Here is a 19,947-nt window from a genome sequence, read left to right as displayed (position 1 = left end):
ATTTATAAAGCAAATGTGTACAGCAAGGAAAAGCAAGGATTGATGAGCTGCGTGTCGTGGCAGTTTTGGCCACCTCAAGACAGGCAAACAGGAAACAGTGAGATAGCAGTGTCTCAGGCAAAAACTTAACTATACATAGCATATTACGAATATATATATATATATATATATATATATATATATATATATATATATATATATATATGTATATATAAAAAATATATATATTTTTATACATAGTTCAAAAAATCACAAACAGGATGAGAAACAATCTGTTATCGGAGCTTGCTATTGAAAGAGTATTTGATTCCTTGCTACTCATCTGGAAAGAGATAAGGTTTTACAAGGTTTTTGACCACAGAGGAATGTTTGTATTCTACCTCCCTATTAGTTTTCCCAGCATATATTTATTAAAATCTTTCTCAAAGCACTAACTGAAGCTAAATGGCATTTTACCTCATTATAAATTCAATTAATTCAGTTTCCCACATGCTAATAAAGAATTTCAATTATTTACAAAGAGAAGACACAGGGCAGAGCTCAACCAATACAAAGAACTTACACATTCTTAACTTACGCAAGCATTCCAGGCGCCATCAGACGCACACCCGAGGAAATTAGAGAGCAAGAAAGATGAGAGGCAGTTGAAGTGTTTACGACCTCTTTCAATACCTGGCGTGGCCGACGGGCTGATGCTTCCCAGTCGCTTTGGACGGGGGAGAAGGGAAGAAAACTGCGGTTTTTTTATGGTGCATGAGTAGGAGGTGCAAATGAGGTGTAAATCAAGTGCAAATGTAATGCATAAGAGGAAGAGTGAAGAAGTGCATGCCTGTAATTGCTCTTTTAGTGTTTGCATCTACAGCAGACGAGACAGTAGATGGGAGAGACAGAACATGTGAGATAACAACTTAATGTGGAATGTGAGGAAGTCTGTAAATGTAAATGCTAATGAAGATTGGCTGCAGCACGCAGCTGAAACAGAGCACTGATGACTTTGCGATGACTCGGCAATGGTTCGGTGACTGCTTGGAAATGGCTAGGTGACTGCTTGGTAATGGCTTGGTGACTGCTCGACAATGGTTTGTTGACTGCTCAGCAATGGTTTGGTGACTGCTCTGCAATGGTTACTTGACTGCTCGGCACTGGTTTGGTGACTGCTCTGCAGTGGTTACTTGACTGCTCTGCAATGGTTTGTTGACAGCTCGGCAATGGTTTGTTGACTGCTCTGCAATGGTTACTTGACTGCTCGGCACTGCTTTGTTGACTGCTCGGCAATGGTTCCTTGACTGCTCGGCAATGGTTCCTTGACTGCTCGGCAATGGTTTGTTGACTGCTCTGCAATGGTTTGTTGACTGCTCGGCAATGGTTTGTTGACTGCTCGGCAATGGTTTGTTGACTGCTCGGCAATGGTTTGTTGACAGCTCGGCAATGGTTTGTTGACTGCTCGGCGATGGTTTGTTGACTGCTCGGCGATGGTTAGTTGACTGCTCGGCAATGGTTTGTTGACTGCTCGGCAATGGTTTGTTGACAGCTCGGCAATGGTTTGTTGACTGCTCGGCGATGGTTTGTTGACTGCTCGGCGATGGTTAGTTGACTGCTCGGCAATGGTTTGTTGACTGCTCGGCAATGGTTTGTTGACTGCTCGGCAATGGTTTGTTGACTGCTCGGCAATGGTTTGTTGACTGCTCGGCAATGGTTTGTTGACTGCTCGGCAATGGTTTGTTGACTGCTCGGCGATGGTTAGTTGACTGCTCGGCGATGGTTAGTTGACTGCTCGGCGATGGTTTGTTGACTGCTCGGCAATGGTTTGTTGACTGCTCGGCAATGGTTTGTTGACTGCTCGGCAATGGTTTGTTGACTGCTCGGCAATGGTTTGTTGACTGCTCGGCAATGGTTTGTTGACTGCTCGGCAATGGTTTGTTGACTGCTCGGCGATGGTTTGTTGACTGCTCGGCGATGGTTAGTTGACTGCTCGGCGATGGTTAGTTGACTGCTCGGCGATGGTTCGTTGACTGCTCGGCAATGGTTCGTTGACTGCTCGGCAATGGTTCGTTGACTGCTCGGCAATGGTTCGTTGACTGCTCGGCAATGGTTCGTTGACTGCTCGGCAATGGTTCGTTGACTGCTCGGCAATGGTTCAGAGACTGCTCGCAATAGTTTGTTGACTGCTCGGCAATGGTTCATTGACTGCTTGGCAATGGCTCGGTGACTGCTCTGCAATGGTTACTTGACTGCTCTGCAATGGTTCCAGAAGTCATCACAAACATCAACAAGATATTCATTGTACTGCTTCAGGGGTTCTGTCGGTTCACAGAAAAGTAAGATGGTTACGAACAGGTCTCTTAAACATGATGGCGACTGGGTACCTGCAGCATCGGCTGGATACTCGATCCATTCGTTGTCTTCCTCAAGTAAATTTAGCCACTGGCATTAGGCTAATTAACTAGCATGTTTGAACGTCTTGCAGACGTATCTGTTGATTGTCTGCAGAACTTTGAAGCTCATAGCACCGGCCTTGTGATGTAGAAGAAGATGCCATGGCAGATTTCACCTTGGCTAGGGTGGGCAGTGTAAACTCTACATATTGACTGTGGCCTTGTTCCTATGGACGCTACTTGCCGCTGCCTACACTTGCGATCCTTCTGCCAGGTGAGGTGCTGAGGGAAATCGCAATGGAGGATGTTGTTGACAGCAGTATCTTCAGAGTTCTTCTCGGAGAAGGTGGTTAGCTTTGAATGCTCTGCTGTGGCCATTGCGAGATTTGGATTGACAGGATTGAATGTGATGCACTGCTCCTTCGCTAAATAAACAGAAAGTAGTTCAACTGTCAGGGAGATGTCTTGTGTCGAAAATCCGAAGATTATCCAAGCTGCTTCTGATGCTCCAATCAATTGACACTGCTCATATAATTTGATCTCGTCTTCGCGTTCATCCAACGCGACTCTGACTCGATCGACACCTGCTTCAAAGCTCATTGTGGCCTGGTCATCACGTTTAAAGATGTATTTATAAAGGTATTTGACGACTTTTATTGAGGCACAATATTAAACATTGACGTGGGTGTGATACTTCAGTCGCAGCCATGAATTATGAAGCACGAGGCTTTGATTGTCCACTTGCACATTCCTGCCAGATACACTAACCACAGCTGTATGACCACCATAAGTTGGACTTCGACATCGATAAGTTGGATAAGAATCATCCAAGTCGTGTTGGAGAGCAGAAATCTTTAGGAAAGTTCTTTGAACAGATGTCGTCAACCATACATGGGCAGTTCTTGTTCAGCTCTCCAAGTGGTCCATGAAGCATATATTTCTTAACGCACTGGAAAAGGTCTTGTGGTCTTGGCTCGGCAGGGTCGGGTAATTTTGCGCTGACAACTTTGTTTATGTCGGTCCACATGTGCTTTTCACCATTGAGAATCAGAAGCAAATGGACATGAGGCAGCTCACACTTTTGAAACTCGATAGTATGTACGTATGTGAACCCTAGATGACCGAGTATGCCATTCTTGATGTCAGGCAGTAGTTGATGTAACTTCATTTTGATGACTCCTGCATCAGGTTGCGGACTCCTGCATCCAAGACAGGTTGATCAGAAGCTGTTTGCCAATTTTCCAGTTCACTGACTATTTCTTGCCAATTCGCGTTGCAGGTGAATGTGATGAACAGTGTTGGTTTGCCGAATTTTCGGACAATTGCCAGATAATCCTTACTATAATTCATGGAGCAGTGTTTGTGTGTTTGTTTGTCGCGCTACTCCTCCGACAGTTCTGAGATAATTACATCCAGACTTGCTACATCGGATCACCGTGACCCCAATTCATGTGGAGGGGTGTTTTTATTTTTTGCCAGTGGTCTTGGGGAGGGGGAGGGAATGCAAATTCTCCATGTAAATGTATGTCATGCCACGCTACCTCCAGGTGGGGGAGGTTATTACAAGTGTCCTCCACCATTTACAGTACAGTATTCCTTTCCCCACGTTTTCCAGTGCAGTGAGGTATTTTGAATTATAATCAGTAGGTATGTTTTTATTCATGCATGTAACCAGGGGTTTGTTTTTTTGCCAATACGGAGCTATCAGTTGCCTATAAAGGTATGCGTCAGAAGACACATCCCTCTCCCTTCCACAGATCCACAGATCTTCCCCGCCCCATCCCTCTCCCTTCCACAGATCTCCAATGTCTCTGTTCCCCACTGTTTTGTCCTTCCCTCTCCCGCCCCTCTTGTCTCCTGCCTCCCTTGTTGTGCATTGTGTTAGCTCTCATACGAGTCTCGACAATGTATACAAAAAAAATAAAAATAACGTGTTTCATGCTTGGAACAAGATTGCCTATAGGGCGGATACTCCACTCATCTTGATAATGCTTTGACATAAAACGCAGACTTCCTGTGAACGTTCAGCATCACATACAAGAATAGCATCCTGCAGACCATTGTAAAGAATGTACCTTTTGACCTTTTAAACTGCTGAGACCCCTTCGACCTTTGAAGACCCTTTAAGACCCAAAATACTTAGATGACTCAAAAGTCCCTGAAGACACAAAAGACCCAGATGACCCAAAAGACCCTTTTCCCTTCCCTTCCCTGTCATATACATGCAAGTGCTGCTTCATCAGGATGAAGATTACCGCACCATGAATGTGCACAGGCATGGAGCAGTGCCAATACAACCATTATACCAGTACACTGGTGCTCATTTTGCCGACCTCAGAAGGATGACAGGCTGAGTCAAACTCGCCTGGTGTTAATTCAGTGGCCAACAGAGCTTAAACTCAGGACCCTAAGATCCCAAGCCAGCCACCCTCGCCGCGAAGCCAACCCCAGGCGATAGTCGCCAAGGTGACCCCAAAGTCCCCAAATGGGGGGAGGGGAGGAGCAGGATGTGAGGACAAGGGGAGGGGTTGAAGCACTCTATGCACGGGTAAATTTGTCTTCCTTTTGTCCTTCTCGTTCAAAGTGGAGGGGCCTGTCAAAGTAGGAAAAATAATCAGAGGGAGCCAGGGCCATCATGTGAGGGAAACATTTCTGGCAGCAAAGGATGTGCGGCCAGGGTGAGGGGGTGGTAGAGGAGGTGGAAGCTCCAAACTCAGGGTATAGATACAGCTTTGTGAGGGGAGTAACGTCGGCTACGTTGCTGTGGCGTCAGAGGCTGGTTTGAATCTGCAAAGTGACCAATATAGCAATATTTGGCAAACAGGACGACTAATTGGTTAATCAGCAAAGCGACAGGTAAGCTCTGCTATTATCTTATATTATGTGAGCTGTTTGAGAAGAAGAGTATTTAAGTGTTTCTACTGCCCGTCATCGACGGGCGCTTCACATAGTGATAACAATCATCTTATGATACGAATATTATTTGGGATTCTATGACAATAATATGATGATTGGAATGCTAATATTAACTTTTGCTGGATTCTGTGATAATTTTGGATGCAAATGTTAAGGTGATGAAAAAGATTATTTTGTTGTTATGTGCCGCAGTATACTTTCATAAGTTTTTCTATTGCTTTGAGAAATATTACAATACATAATTTTGGATGCTCCTTTTGTCCTTCTTAAGAGTTCCTACTTTGATAGAATAAAAAATGTTTCTGTTCGAACTGCTGCATGAAAAGACCATTAGCGCTTTTTCTTCAAACTTGGATCGAGGTGAACAAAATGATTTGGAAAGAGGTGAATGGGAACAATTTTTTGTTCCAACTGAATCGATTAATTATATTAGCTTTCAACCAATTCCATCGATTATTACCTTTTTCAACGTCACCATTTTTATTTTTCTATGACAGCAGGAACCCTTTAGAATAAAGTGTGATAAAAGTAGGCTTCTCCTTTTATATACTGATTATATTATTGTTATTATTTTTACATTCTTTTATTTTTTTTGTATCACTTCACAAAATTGCTTTAATATTGTGCCACTTCTTGGTTTTTTTTATTTTGCTTTTATTTTCTTTTTTCTCCTAGGCCCCTTGAATTTTAATCTCTGAACCCTAAACCACCCTGACAAAATTGGTCTCTCTCACCCCCACAGACTCCATGTCCTGATGTCCCCTGACCCCATTCTGAATCATTACCACCCGATATGAACCCTCGCCCCATCCCTTCTCCCTCTTTTGCTCCAACGAAGGGGTTAGCGTTTGAAATGTCGGTTTCTCCTTGCTTCCGAATGGGGTTAGCATCCCTCAATCACTGTCCTGTTGATTTAATCCATCGTTCTGCATGTCTACTTCATTCTTCTTTTTTTTTTTGAAGATAAAACTCCACCAATCCCTCCCCCCCCCAACCCAACCCATGATGGGATAACAATCTACGGGGGTTGTCCATACTCTATCGTCAAAATGTTGAGCATCGAGCAAGAATGTAGCACACAGTATTTTAAAAGTGTTTGATATGACGTCTTCCCTCAAACCTTTATTCTTCTTCCCAATCTTTATCTGACCACTTTTCAGGGCTGATACTGTAGGCTCAACAGCAAGAAATGACACTTGTCCAACAACTTCTCAACAACCGATCTCCCCTTCCTCCACGTTTCCCAACACACCACATTTTCCCAATGAGCAGCCACTGTATTCGACAAACTTCTACATTGCTGTTTACACTGGTGAGCTCTTGAATTTCCAAGCCCTTGGCTTTTCATAGGTTGAACACCTGCAGAGAACATAGTGTGACATTTCTATCCAAGACTGGTGCTCATATAATGTTCGCCAATCCGTTGAACACTACTCCATTGTAGATGGTTGTCAGTGGTAATAATTCCCTGTGGAAATCTCCGTAGCTCTCTTTGTCTCTCTCACGACTACATGTTGGGTTATGTATTTGAGGCATTCAGCTCACTTTACTTCATGGGGCCTGGCATTATGTGGTATCAAATAATTTATAGGTTGCCCTGTAAGTTCTGCATTTTAGAACGAATTTTCTTCTTCTCAACGATGCTTGAAGGCAGAAACACACGCTCAACACTGACATTTAAAATGCTGAGTTTCCATTTGGTTCCCATCGTGTGCAGCCTTTTTTTGGCTGCTGGTTGCATCATTGGTTTGGGGTGCGGCTATGCCGCTGATGCAGTGCTCCTATTACCAGTATACTGGTGCTCATTTTGCTGACGTCGGAAAGATGACAGGCTCAGTCAACCCCCTGGTGTTAATTCAGTGGCACACAGGACTCAAACTCAGGACCCTAGGATCCCAAGCCACCGCCCTAACCACAAAGCCAACACCAGGCTTCCCACTTTGTGAAGCTAGTTTTCAAGACAATTAGAAAGTTGATTTATAAGTCAATCATTGACATAGATCAAGAATAACGAAGATTCTAAGACCCTGCCTTGTTGTAACCCCACCATGAAGGCCAGAAAGATCATGAGAAAAAGACATTAAAGGCCACTCGCTCTTTCGGCTCACAGAGGAAATTAGATCCACTTGAGAGGTGGTCCTGAATACCAAATTAAGATGACTTAGAAATCAAGGCTGGATGCCAGACAGGATCTAAGGCTCGAGAGATATCCAGAGATGGCCGTTTCCTCGTGTTTGTTGTTCAGGACATTCAACCACTGTTGAGTCGTCCTTGTAACCACCTTATTACCATTCTTTCTTTATTCTTTGCAGGTCTTACAGGTGGTGTTGTAATTTGTGGAATGCTTCGTTGCTTCATCTCATTTTTTATGATGGTTTCATCATCCAAGGAACTTCACAGACGCATGTTTGACGCTGTACTTCATGCTCCAATCACATTCTTTGATGCTAACCCTATTGGTATGTTGTCGGTAATAGCTGTAAGATATATACATATATATATATATATATATATATATATATATATATATATATATATATGTATATATATACTGTGTTGCAATTTTTCTCAGAAATGGCCAAACGGATATTTGTCGAATTTTCAGAAGTTCACCAGTGAGTGCCGGCGAGTTTTAGGCCACCACAAAAAGTTTTAAAAAACAAAATTTGATTTCTCAAAATGTCAACAGGATTAGAACAGTACCAGGCAACGTCGGGAACTCCTGCTATAGTATCAAGAAGTCAGTAGACTTATTATGTAGGGATGGTCCGGGCACTCCATTGGCTCAATACAACATAAATCCTCAAAAATATCCACCAGGATATAACTTGTATTCCTATAAATTACCTTCCAGTCATCTACAGGGAATTCCCCATCCAAAAACACTCATTAAACTTTGGGACATCATCGTTAAACAAGATGCCTGTTTGTCATTATTCTTCTTCTTCTTTTCAGACAGCCTAACTCAAAATTGGCTGAAGCTATGAAGGTTTAAACACCAATCTACTGCATTTTATCGGGAGAAGGTGCAAACTGATCAAAATTGTAATCACGTTAAAGGATTCCATGAAAAGTATGCAAAACTACGTTCCAGTTTGTAAAGTAATAAGAAGGGATCAGAGGGGTTGGTGAACTACGACTGTCAATCAGTCTGATGGGGGGTGGGGCCGCTCAATATTTTGTGTGTGGTCCATGAGAAACAACAGACATGCATTCTGGAAGCTCACCTTAAGTTTCATATTAAATTTTTGTATTCTGTGTTCTTGTTTTTGGAGTAAATCTTTATAATATATTGGCTTGCATTCCAGGACGGGTTCTGAACCGGTTTTCCAAAGACATTGGACAGATGGATGATCTCTTGCCTTTCACGATGGTTGACTTTATGCAGGTGAGGGAGCTTCTGAATGCACCATTGTATGGGAAAGTGTGTGGAATCATGCAAGTGTACATTTTGTACCAACAGATAGACAATAGCATATTTGTCATGCAGAAAGTGGAATTACTTTTCGCCAAGCATTAAAAAAAAACAAATCTGGATGAAAATTGGTAAAACTGACATTACAAATTCCATCAGATGGCATGGCCACACCATAAATTGTCCCTCATGAGCTAACTTGCCATTTGTCATTGATCTTTGGGTTGCATGACATTGCAAGCATTGTTTGTTCAAGACCATAAACACAGAACTCTTGACAATTGCTTTTAATGTGTTTTCATGTCAAAGCAATGCTTGTTTCATTTTTAGCTCGTCTTTGACAAAGTTGAGGTGAGCTGTAAGAGCCACAACGATGTCCTTCAGTTAGTCCGTCCTTCATGCCTTCCTTCCATCAGTCATGCAGTCAGTGAGTCCATTAACATTTTTTTCGGTTTTTTTTCCCTTCTCCAATGCAGCTCAACGGATCGTTTTTAAACTCTGCATGATGATAGGCCAGCGGTATCGACCGTATTTTTTTCGACTTGATCAACCAGCTCCACACAAAGTTGCAACAAGTGCCATTTGAAAAAGGGATATCTCATGAGCACATTAAGCCTGGTGTTGGCTTAGTTCGGGTGGCTGGCTTGGGATCTTAAGGTCCTGAGTCTGAGCCCCGTTGGCCACTGGATTAACACCACGTGGGGTTGACTCAGCCTGTCATCCTTCCGAGGTCGGCAAAATGAGTACCAGTGCACAGGCATGGGGGCACAACATCAGCGGCACAGCCGCGCCCTAACAAAATGAGTACCAGTGCACAGATATGGGGGCACAACATCAGCGGCACAGCCGTGCCCTAACAAAATGATAGATAGCTACCTGGCAGCCTAGCTGCCATATGCAAGAAGAATATGAGCACATTTAGCCTTGTTGTACTCAATATTTCTTGTGTGGTCTATGAAATATTTACATTTGAATGATACCCCCATCCAAATTTCTTTGACTGTTTTCAAAAATCACGTCATTTGACATAACTTTGATGCAAATCACCCCATTCATACAAATTTGGTATCAAAATGTACAGAATGGAGAGGACAATTATGCTGTTTGGCACGTAAATCGATATATTGCATGTACATCTTAGTGCTTCTACATCTAAAAAAATGGGTTAATTCTCCTCAATTTCTGGACCGCTGCCTCCGAAGATCATCAACAATCATCAAATTCCAACAGCCAATATTGACATATGTACTCTTAGTACCAAACTTTATGATAATCACGGTAATGGGACATATATGCAGTTAAATAATGATACGAAATTGTACTATATCCCAACTGCAGTTAACCATGTTACCCCTCCATCATACCCTGATACACATTCCATTATGAGAAAGTAACTCTGAGAAAGAAAAAGAAAATGCATCAAGCCAGACAACATTTATATTCCATTTATCTCAACCCAAACATTTAGCAAACTGTAGAATCGAACAATGCAGTTAAAATGCAATAATAGACATTATCGTTCATAAGCATTGTAACCAATATTAACATTGTGATGACTAGTTGTTCGGTTGCCAGATAGAGCGATGTGACTTTGAACGTCCTGCATCTGTTCAATCATCATGGTCACTGTCACTTTCATTTTCTTCTTCATAACAAAGTTCATTGCCACATTGTCTATCACTGGCGACACACAGACACTCGTTAGTGCAAAGCAAAATGTGCTGTGAGCAACTGCAACTATTTATTTGTACATGGCTCACTCCCTTGACACAAACGTACAAGGTCATCTAACATCTCAGTTGCTGTGGGTCCCTCGAAGAAGTTTGGATGCAGTACATTTGCTTCTCTGTACCATCCATGGCCCTCTGGTGCAGGAATTTCTACACTTGAAATGAAGGCATCCATCCACACTCGGCTTTGGTGCACAGATCTCTTCACATGTTGGGGAAAAGCTGGTTCAAAAGTTAGTAACTTGTGCGCTGGCACATCTTTCATCACTGCTAGTTTTTTTCAAAGATCATTCAAGCTGGTGTGAGCCTCAGAGTAATTTCCTTGTGGATCATAATGGTACTGACTAATTGTCTTGAAGCGGTAACAGCCTCATGAAGATCACCAGTTGCCAGTGTTTCGAGGTGTGGACCATTGTTGTTAAGATGAAACGTCTTCATAACTTTGCATGCTTTCTTTTTCCGATAGCCAAAGAAAGCGGATACACTGTCACAAGCAGTCAGTGCATGAAACGCAGGAAGCCATGTGTACATTTCTGAAGGCAAGCTTTTGCATATCCGATGTACTGGGATGAGCTTGCATACAGCTGATGTTCTTTTCTCTATCTATAGTTCATCAGTGTGCTGAAGCTGTGGAAAGTAATGGATTGCTAAGACAAGAGCATCACTATCTGTGGATTTTATTGTAATAGATCCATGTATATTCTGACTTCAAAACTGATCATCAGCTTGCTACACATGGAGAAACATCTTGGAATCTGCCTCCTCCTGCATTGATACAAGCTGATTGTCTTGCTCCATACCTTCAGATGAAATACACATTGTGAGTGTACCATACAATAAGCCTCAAGCCGGGTAGAGCCACATCTCTTGGTTATCTGAAAGCACTTTGGATTCAGGTGCATTTTGTATGACGTGACTACAGATGAAGTGTGTCGGAGTAAATTTGTTTGACGATAGAACCATAAAATTCGTCCATTGTGGTACTGGGTGTCCAGCAATGACCTGGTAACTTTGAACTCCACCAGCAGCAGCAAGGCGTCTTGTCCTTTCCTCCGTCTTCACGGAATTGTCATCATCATATGGATCAAAGACATCGATGACATTGTCATGTGTTTTGATGCAATGGAGCAACTGATTTAAGTAATACTGTGCCAGGTTACCAAACGTGCCACAATTTCCTCCAAGTATATGTTGGTCTGCCATGGCATCCCTGATATACACATTGCATTGTCGTTTATTGCAGACAGCATGTTCGTTCTCTTCTTTGACTCGGCCCTTGAGAGTATACCCTAGTTCAGCTTTGGAGTTTTTTCTTGGAACTCTGTCTTCATGGAAGATAGATGTCGGAACAGACGTAATGGGATAACTAAACACATGCTTCATGCTTAGCTCAGAGCGGACTTGGGTAAATAGCAAAGCATGGTGGAAAACCATCTCCGGCTTGATCACGACCATTGCTTTCTGACCCAAGATTAGGATTTTGTTTATCTTTTTGGCAATTGAGAACGTTTGGATTTTGGATTTTGGGATGAGCTGGTGCATGCTTCTCTGCCCTTTAATACAAAGTGATTCTTTGATGTACTCTTCCACCTATTTTTTGTTTTTTTCCCCCTTTTTTTGGATAGATGACAGACTTCTGAATGTCCTTCGATGTGATGACTCCACTTGATGTGTCAACAGGCTGTTCATCTGGATGATCAGTGGTCCTGAACGGATGTGTCATGTTGTCTTCCACTTGATGAATCAGCTGTTGTACATGCTGTTCATCACATTTCAGACTTGATGGACGTGCTTGTTCATGTCTGATATTTTCTTTCTGGATGGTCCCACCCCTGGACTGTATGGTATTTGCATATTCACCCAAAACATTGACGGATGATTTTCCGAGTTGTAGAAGTTCCTCTTACTAGTATACGTCTGAATACAACTGCGGTGGTAAACTCCAGAAATGTCAGTTCCTTATTGATGCGACTCCAAACATTGGCCAATTTCTTCCCGTCGTATTTGTGAATATGACTTCAAAGCTTGCAACCCAGTGTTCCCGGCCTTGCTGGCCGTTTCCTTTGAAGATTTTCAACAAATGATGCATTTCTCCCATTCCCCCACCGACCTTTGTTTCTTGTTGGCAACTTCTAACATTAATTGACTAAATTGTGGCTGGTATGGACACATTTCTTGTAGACTTGTAGTGTAGATCTTGTAGACACTCTGTTCAACTTAGGACTGTCTATCTCGTATGATAGAGTGCAGAACATCTCCACTGATCTAGGAAACAAGATTTGTCAACACTATGAGACTGAGAAAGCGGTCTGCCCTCCTCATCTGAGAGGTCGTCTCTTCACAACTGCTGCAGTTGATAACATAGACCACAACCCATATGTGTTCCTGAGATATCCCTTTTTCAAGTGAGACCTGCTGTAGCTTTGTGTGTAGCCGGTTGAGTAAACTCCTTAAATAAGGCCTTTTTCTGGGGTGTACCGCTGGCCTACGATTCATGAAGTCGATGCCCAAAAGCACTCAAGCAAGATACGCTTCTTTCAAAAGGGGGTACTTTAGTCTCTTGACGAGTGTCCAAAACAACTTTTTGAGATGATCGAAACTTCATTTGTAAATCTTTCTGAAGGATGATTATTTCCATATTCGGGTCAGCATTGTCACGTTTCAATACATTTGTCAATCAAGTTCTCTGCCTTTCCACTGTCAAGAGTTCTGGATCTATGCGAGAAATGGCTAACCTGCCCTGGCTGAGAAGGCTCTGAAATGCTTTTTACCATTCGCCACAACCTACTTGTGTGAGGCAGAATTTTCTGCACTCAAAGTACTGGTATATAGTAAAAAAAAAAATTGAAAACCTCTAACCCTGATCTAGGTGACCTACAAAATGGCAGACCCAACAGGTGGTGACATCACCAGCTTATGTCAATGAGAAACATCTATTTTCTGATTTCTGAAATACCATTTCCAAATCTCCCCACCCATGTTATTCCCGACATTCTTCAAAAGTTTTGTCTCCACGAGTTCGCGCAGAACTTTGTGTCAAATCTAGTCAAAGGGTGAACCAAGCTTTGCATATCCGTGGCAAGGCAAAGGCTCATGGCAAAGGCATCCATGTGCTCTACATATGAGGACTTTTCAGGAATGAATTTATTTTACAGGCCCTTGCAAGAGATCTATTATACACCCAGAATTTTGAGAAGCTTTATTGTTGGAGCTATGAGTAGCTTCTGCAAACTATTTGCGAGAACATGCCAATGGCTCGTACTTTTTGAGGAGCACTCTGTACGACTCGCATGTTAAAAAATAAAAATAAATAAATAAATAACACATGTCTTTTCTGCTGAAAACTAGTGCTACCTTAAATGACTTCTTCATGATGACCAAAATGTATTATGATGATGACACTCATCTACTGGAAAACTGGAGTTGTGAGCTTTACCATCACAAAATGGATAATTTTGACACAAACTACAATTCCCAACAGTTTTTGAAATCATATTGTGCCTTCCTAAAGACATGAAACTGCATCTGCAGTGCAACTGTTTAGTAGGCAGAGCTTTGGGTTCAGAGGAGGAAAAACTATTTTTGATTGTGCTTTTTCCAAATTAACATGATGGAAAAATAACTCTCTTGCTTTAGCAGTTTTGAGTAATGACCACTTTTTTAATGCAATGTCTCATCTAGTGGAAGAGCCAGGTGACTGAGGGTAAAATGCAACATACTAACAGTGGTGCAGTATCGCCACAATCAGACAAGAAGGTAAGGGAATGAACAAACAGAAAAAGTGAGGAGAGAGAAAGGGAGGAAGTACACTAACCTGCAAGAAAGGTGGTTCGGTTAGGCAGAGTAATGGGGATGAAATGATCTTGGGTATGTATGGGAGATGATGTCAGAATGTGGTGTGCCACCTGCTTTTGAAGCCTTGTAGGAAAAACTTCATTGAAACTGCCTCTGGAAGGTGATTCCAAAAATTGGAGAAAAGCAGAACCAAATACTAGAGGTATGAGATGAGACTGGATTTGGGGAGTTTAACCAGGAGGGGGTTAGTGGATGAACACAAGCAGTTTGTAGGAGCAGCAGAGGGTCAAATGACAGAGAGGGCAGAGGGAGCTAGATATGAGGAGAAGCAATTTTTAAAATAGGCTACCAACCTGTCTGTATATGCTTGGTGTTTGCTAAATGGTTAGGGTGACAGGCTTGGGATCCTAGGATCTTGAGTTCAAATCCCACTCACGGTTGAAATAATACCAGGTGGGGTTGACTCTGCCTGTCATCCTTCCGAGATTGGCAAAATGAGTGCCAGCTTGCTGGTATCCTGCGTCAGAGTGGTGACCCATCCAGAATTGTGCCCAATAGCCAAGGAGACTGCTTAGGCAGCACCAACGCTCTGTACAGAATATGGTCCCAATGGATGGATGGAACCTGTCTGTGATGTGAGAGCAAGATACCTTGTGCTTCATTTTCATTGCAGGAGATGCCAATTTCAGATTCTACAGAATTCAGGAGAGACAGATGTGATGCTAGACCACCAGCCTATAGGAGAGAGTGGTACTCTTTTGAGATGCAAACAATGGTTGAGAGTAGTTCTTATTTTCAAGGAATTAACTGGAATGAAGGACGATGCTGAGGAAATTCGGCTGGCTTTTGAAGACGGCTTTTTGCTCGATACTCAGCTCGGGAGAGGTCATGGCTAATGGTGTGGCTTCAACATTCAAGAGACTGAATCCTTTCCAGTGGCTGACCCTGGAAATGGATAGGTGGGTTATGGTAAGACTATGATCAATCAAATCAGTTCCAGAATATCACATAGTGTTGCAGCTGTTGTTTGCCATCAATGTGGATTCATCTGCAAAAACGAAGATGCGGTTTTCCGAAGCATTGGAGATGTTTTGTGCATATTAGAAACGAGACTGGGCCCAAGAAACAACACTTGGGGTATTCCAACCTCCATTTGGAAACGGAGTGAATAGGGTTGCATTGATATCAACATGTTGATTGCGCTTTTGGAACGTTTGTTCTCCGTTTTTTTTTTCCGATTGTTCTTCATATTGAGTGCTCATTCCTGCAATTTAACTGTAATATTTTATTCACTTTAATAGCCCAATCACAACAGCATCACTTGCTTTCCTTCTCTTCCTTCTTCCCATTCTTCTTTTTCACTTTCTTCTTGGATATTTCTCTCAGTAATCCAATAACTTGAGCAGGTGTAATAAATAATAAGAATTAGAGGCCCTTACTTTTTACAGTGCACTTCAGCATGTCATTACTCGTCAAGAAACGTTTCTTAGTTAGAACTGATCCTGGACGGGTCGCCAATCCAATGTAGGATACTCGACTGAAGGTACAGAAATTTGAAATTTGTTTTGAATGTCAACGATAACTCGCTGCCTCTTCGTGAAAGAGAGAGTGGGTTCTTCAATATCCACTAGTCCTCCGGTTTAACGTCCATCTGATGGGTGGTGTACACATAGCCCTGCATGCGAAACACCAGGATGATTTTGCTCGGCTGAGATTCAATCTCAGGCTATACAGATCATGGGTGAGTACGCACGCCTCTCGGCTATCCTACTTGCCTGAGCAGGTGGAATCGCATGCTTTGAAGCTTATAGGCATGCCCACGTATTATATTCACTAGCATAACCCGCGCTCTGCGCGACATGTTGGGGTGGGTGTGTTTGAGAAAGGAACTGATGCAGAGTATCAGTAGTAATTTTACTTTAATGCAGTAAGTGGAATACGATTTCACTGTTTCAGAACTATTTTATTTACTTTTTTTTGTACCATGCACCTCATATGGTCTTTGAGATAATGTAAGCCGAAAATCACGTTACTCGAGTGTAGAACAAAGTCGAAGATAGCGTGACACGAAACCACAAACTCGGAAATAATATATAAGATAGATTGCTCAAATCTACCATGCATCTTTTAAAGCTGCATCACTTGCATATACAACTGACCAAATTTAAACTTTAGACAGAGATGAATGATGCCACATATGCTCTAGTGGTTATGATCCCTGGTTTTCATCCGGGCGACCTGAATATGATTCCCGGTAGGGGAAGTTCTTTTAATCAGACTCGGTAGTGTAATGGTTAGAGCATCTCTCTCAGTCTGTCTGGAAGGTCAGCATTTGGAACCTGACCTCGGTCGAGTCATACCAGAGTATAGATGATACATGCTGATTCCTTGCTTGACACTCAGCATTAAAACACACAATAGAGTACAGGCAAACAACCATTGGTTAGCAACCATTGTACAGACTTGATGGGCCGAATGGCCTCCTCCTGCGTTTAAGTTATTTGGAAGGAAACTCGTATTAGATAGTCTGTGAAGACCATGAATATCATTCAAGTCGAAGGACAACGTTTTCACATGGCAGATTGATTTTTAGGCCCAGCAATAAATTTGAATGGTCCATCACTGTGCCTCTTGTTTTGTAAGTTTGGATTGTTTATCACCGAGGTGACATTGAATTTGCATGATTGGATACATTGTTGTTGTTTGGTGAGAAAATGGGTTGCAGAGCGATGGATGCTGAGAACAGGTAACTAAATCTGCTGGTCTTCCTTCAGGTGTAACATATTGTATTATCCAAGAACCTATTTTATAACTGCGCAAAACCATTGCACGCAGTTAGTTTTCAACTTGTCCTCGAAAGATGCGTATGTTCTTATCTGCCACTGGAAGGCCCTTCAACCTGTGAAAGTCGTTTAAGGTTTAACTGGTTCCATAGACGTGCGATCCTTCAAATAAAAATGCAATTTGATTCTCAGGATTTCTTTTGGTCACTCAAAAATGGTGAAGGGCTTCAGAAGCAGTTGTAAACAGACCGAAATTTGACAGGAGATAATAGTAGACTGCTGTCTTCTTCCAAACATGTTTAGATTTATGTTTCTTCCACTCCCATAATCATGGCCGGCACCAGAAGTGTCATGGAATAGCACACAGTTCGTCACGCATGCCTGGAGGCAGCTCAGCTGTCCTAGCAGGCAGGTGAGATGGTTGAAGTAGGAGGGCCAAGTGAGAACTTGCATCTCATCCTGCCAGGTGTCATTTTGGCTTGGGTTATGGTGAAAATTTTCACCTGTATTTTGTTTCCATACCTTCAACCTTCAAGATGTGCCATTTGAAAGAAAATTTGTGACTATTTACTTCTGTTTAATTTTCATTAAACATTCAAATCTCCCCCCTCAACCCCCCCCCCCAAAAAAAACTTCATACCCAGGCAAAAATGCTACAGTTGATGGATGTAAAAACTATAGTATATGAGACTTGTACTCTCATGTACTACAGTAGTCTGCAGATAATTACTACAGGAAAGGAATATTATTTTTGGCTGGGTAACCTTCGTTTGCAGATTGCTGGACTAAAGGGAAAGCCAGAAATAATTAGAACGGCACTCAGTACAGCGCATACCTCTGCCAGGCTGAACAGTTTGTTTAGTATCCGATTGATAAGACGGATCTGCATCCGTACCTAAGTTAAAATCGAATTAGCTTGTTCTTGTCACCTACCCAAATCATCTACCAAGTTTTGTCATAACCCGTCCACAACTTTTTGAAATATCATGCCATATATCGTTTTTGGCCACATTAGAAACAACCGCTCCCTTCGGAATCATTGGCAAGTCATCTCCACCCCCCTGCGAAGGGGGGAGGGGATTTTTTTTTGTGCCCATGACCTAACCCTGGGTACTCCCAACACATGCAAAATTTGGTGGAGATCGGGCCAGCCCTGATTTTTTTCTATGATTTTCAGATGTACATACAAACATAATTGCCTTATTACCTCCGTCCATCTACGCCACCGAAGATGGACGGAGGTTATGTTTTCACCCCTGTCTGTCTGTGAGCAGGACATCTGGTAGCTGAAATTTGGTGGACAGGTTGGGTGTGTGATGAGGAAGAATTGATTCATTTTTGGTGAAGATCCGATTCCAGATAGGAGAATTAAAAAATATATATTTCAATGATCCTTTTCCCAATTGAGAGATAGGGCGAAAAACGATATATAGCATGATATTTCAAAGTTGTGGACGGGTTATGACAAGACTTGATGGATGAGTTGGTTCGGTGACAAGAACAAGCCAATTCGATTCTGGTTTAGGTCTGGATCCAGATCCGGCCTATCAGTGGATACAAAACGTAAACTGTTCAGCTTGGTGGTGGTATGCGCTCTACCAAGTGCCTTTCTAGTTTAATGTAGTAGGATCTCTCAATGGCGAAAAATAACTTTAAAATTCTCCAATCCAGATCTTCATCAACATTTAATCAATTTGTCCTCGTCACACACCTAACTTGTCCACCTAATTTCCTCCGAATCTGTCCATAAGTTTTTGAGACATCTTGCTCACTGCAGACCTGTTAACGGACCCCTTAAGACAGACAAACTAACGGACAGGGGTAAAAACATAATCTCCATCCACCTTCGGTAGCGGACGTAAATATGATTTTGTGACCATTGACATATTTTGTACGTGAGACGGTAATTTTTTTGACAATGTCACCTGTGTATCGGCAATGCCTTTATTGGGGAATATTAGGCAAATGCTGCAGGGATAGTCCATCCACTTCCTTTCAAGTCATGTCTCCCCATACCAACCCCATGCTGTCTCTGTTGCCCCCTCACCTCTTCTGGTGGATTTCCTCATTTGGCACCTGCTACTCCTATTCCTCCCCATCGTATCCATCTAACTTCTGCCTCTGCAACCGAATTTGGCTTTTTTTTGTTTGTTTATGTCAGACTGTGTTCCAATTTTTCTGACCTTTAAGAAAATGATTGGTGGGTAATCTTGAAGGCCTTGGTTTCCACAGTGTCAAGCTGAGTAAAGTGTGAGGCAGGGGAGCCAGTCCAGAGGGGAGAGCAGTACTCCATAAAGCTGTGGATGAAGGCCATGCAGATGGATAGGAGTTTTGGTGTGCAAGGAAGGACATTGTACGATGGAGGATGCCCAGTCGGCGTCTGAATTTGGAGGCCAACTTTGAAATGTGGTTTATCCAAGAAAGATCATGGCTGATAGTGAGACCCAGAAGTTTGAATGACAGGATTGTTAAGAAAACAGATGGAAGGGTTTGCCAGATGTTCCTTTTTGGAGAGAGAGAGAGAGAGAGAGAGAGAGAGAGAGAGAGAGAGAGAGAGAGAGAGAGAGAGAGAGAGAGAGAGAGATAGAGAGAGAGAGAGAGAGAGAGAGAGAGAGAGAGAGAGAGAGAGAGAGAGAGAGAGAGAGAGAGAGAGAGAGAGAGAGAGAGAGAGAGAATGAATATATAAATATATATATATATATATCTCTCCCTCTATCGAGCTGCTGGTTGCATCATTGGTTGGGACATGGCTATGCCGCTGATGCAGTGTCCCCCTTACCAGTGCACTGGTACTCATTTTGCCGACCTCGGAAGGATGACAGGCTGAGTCAACCTCCTGGTGTATTTAATTCAGCGGCCCAACGGGGCTTGAACTCAGGACCCTAGGATCCCAAGCCGCCACCCTAACCATTAAGCCAACACCAGGTAGTTCA

At 42.5% G+C, this 19,947-nt stretch overlaps 1 protein-coding gene across 1 annotated transcript in view; it reads left to right on the top strand.

The window, feature by feature from the left end:
- ABCC4 (ATP binding cassette subfamily C member 4 (PEL blood group)) overlaps positions 1-19,947 on the top strand; it is a 152,749-nt gene that overhangs the window by 94,669 nt on the left and 38,133 nt on the right. Inside the window, exons 11-13 of the mRNA XM_085890317.1 lie at positions 6,452-6,603; positions 7,604-7,750; positions 8,600-8,679. Coding sequence (XP_085746443.1) covers positions 6,452-6,603; positions 7,604-7,750; positions 8,600-8,679 — 379 coding nt within the window. The remainder of the gene's footprint in view (positions 1-6,451; positions 6,604-7,603; positions 7,751-8,599; positions 8,680-19,947) is intronic.

This window comes from Eptatretus burgeri, chromosome 7, assembly GCF_056783735.1.
Source record: "Eptatretus burgeri isolate ZD-2024b chromosome 7, Ebu_testis_v1, whole genome shotgun sequence".
NCBI classification, from domain to species: Eukaryota; Metazoa; Chordata; class Myxini; order Myxiniformes; family Myxinidae; genus Eptatretus; species Eptatretus burgeri.
The sequence above is the reverse complement of the archived record's forward strand: the minus strand, read 5'-3'. Positions and strand labels throughout refer to the sequence as shown.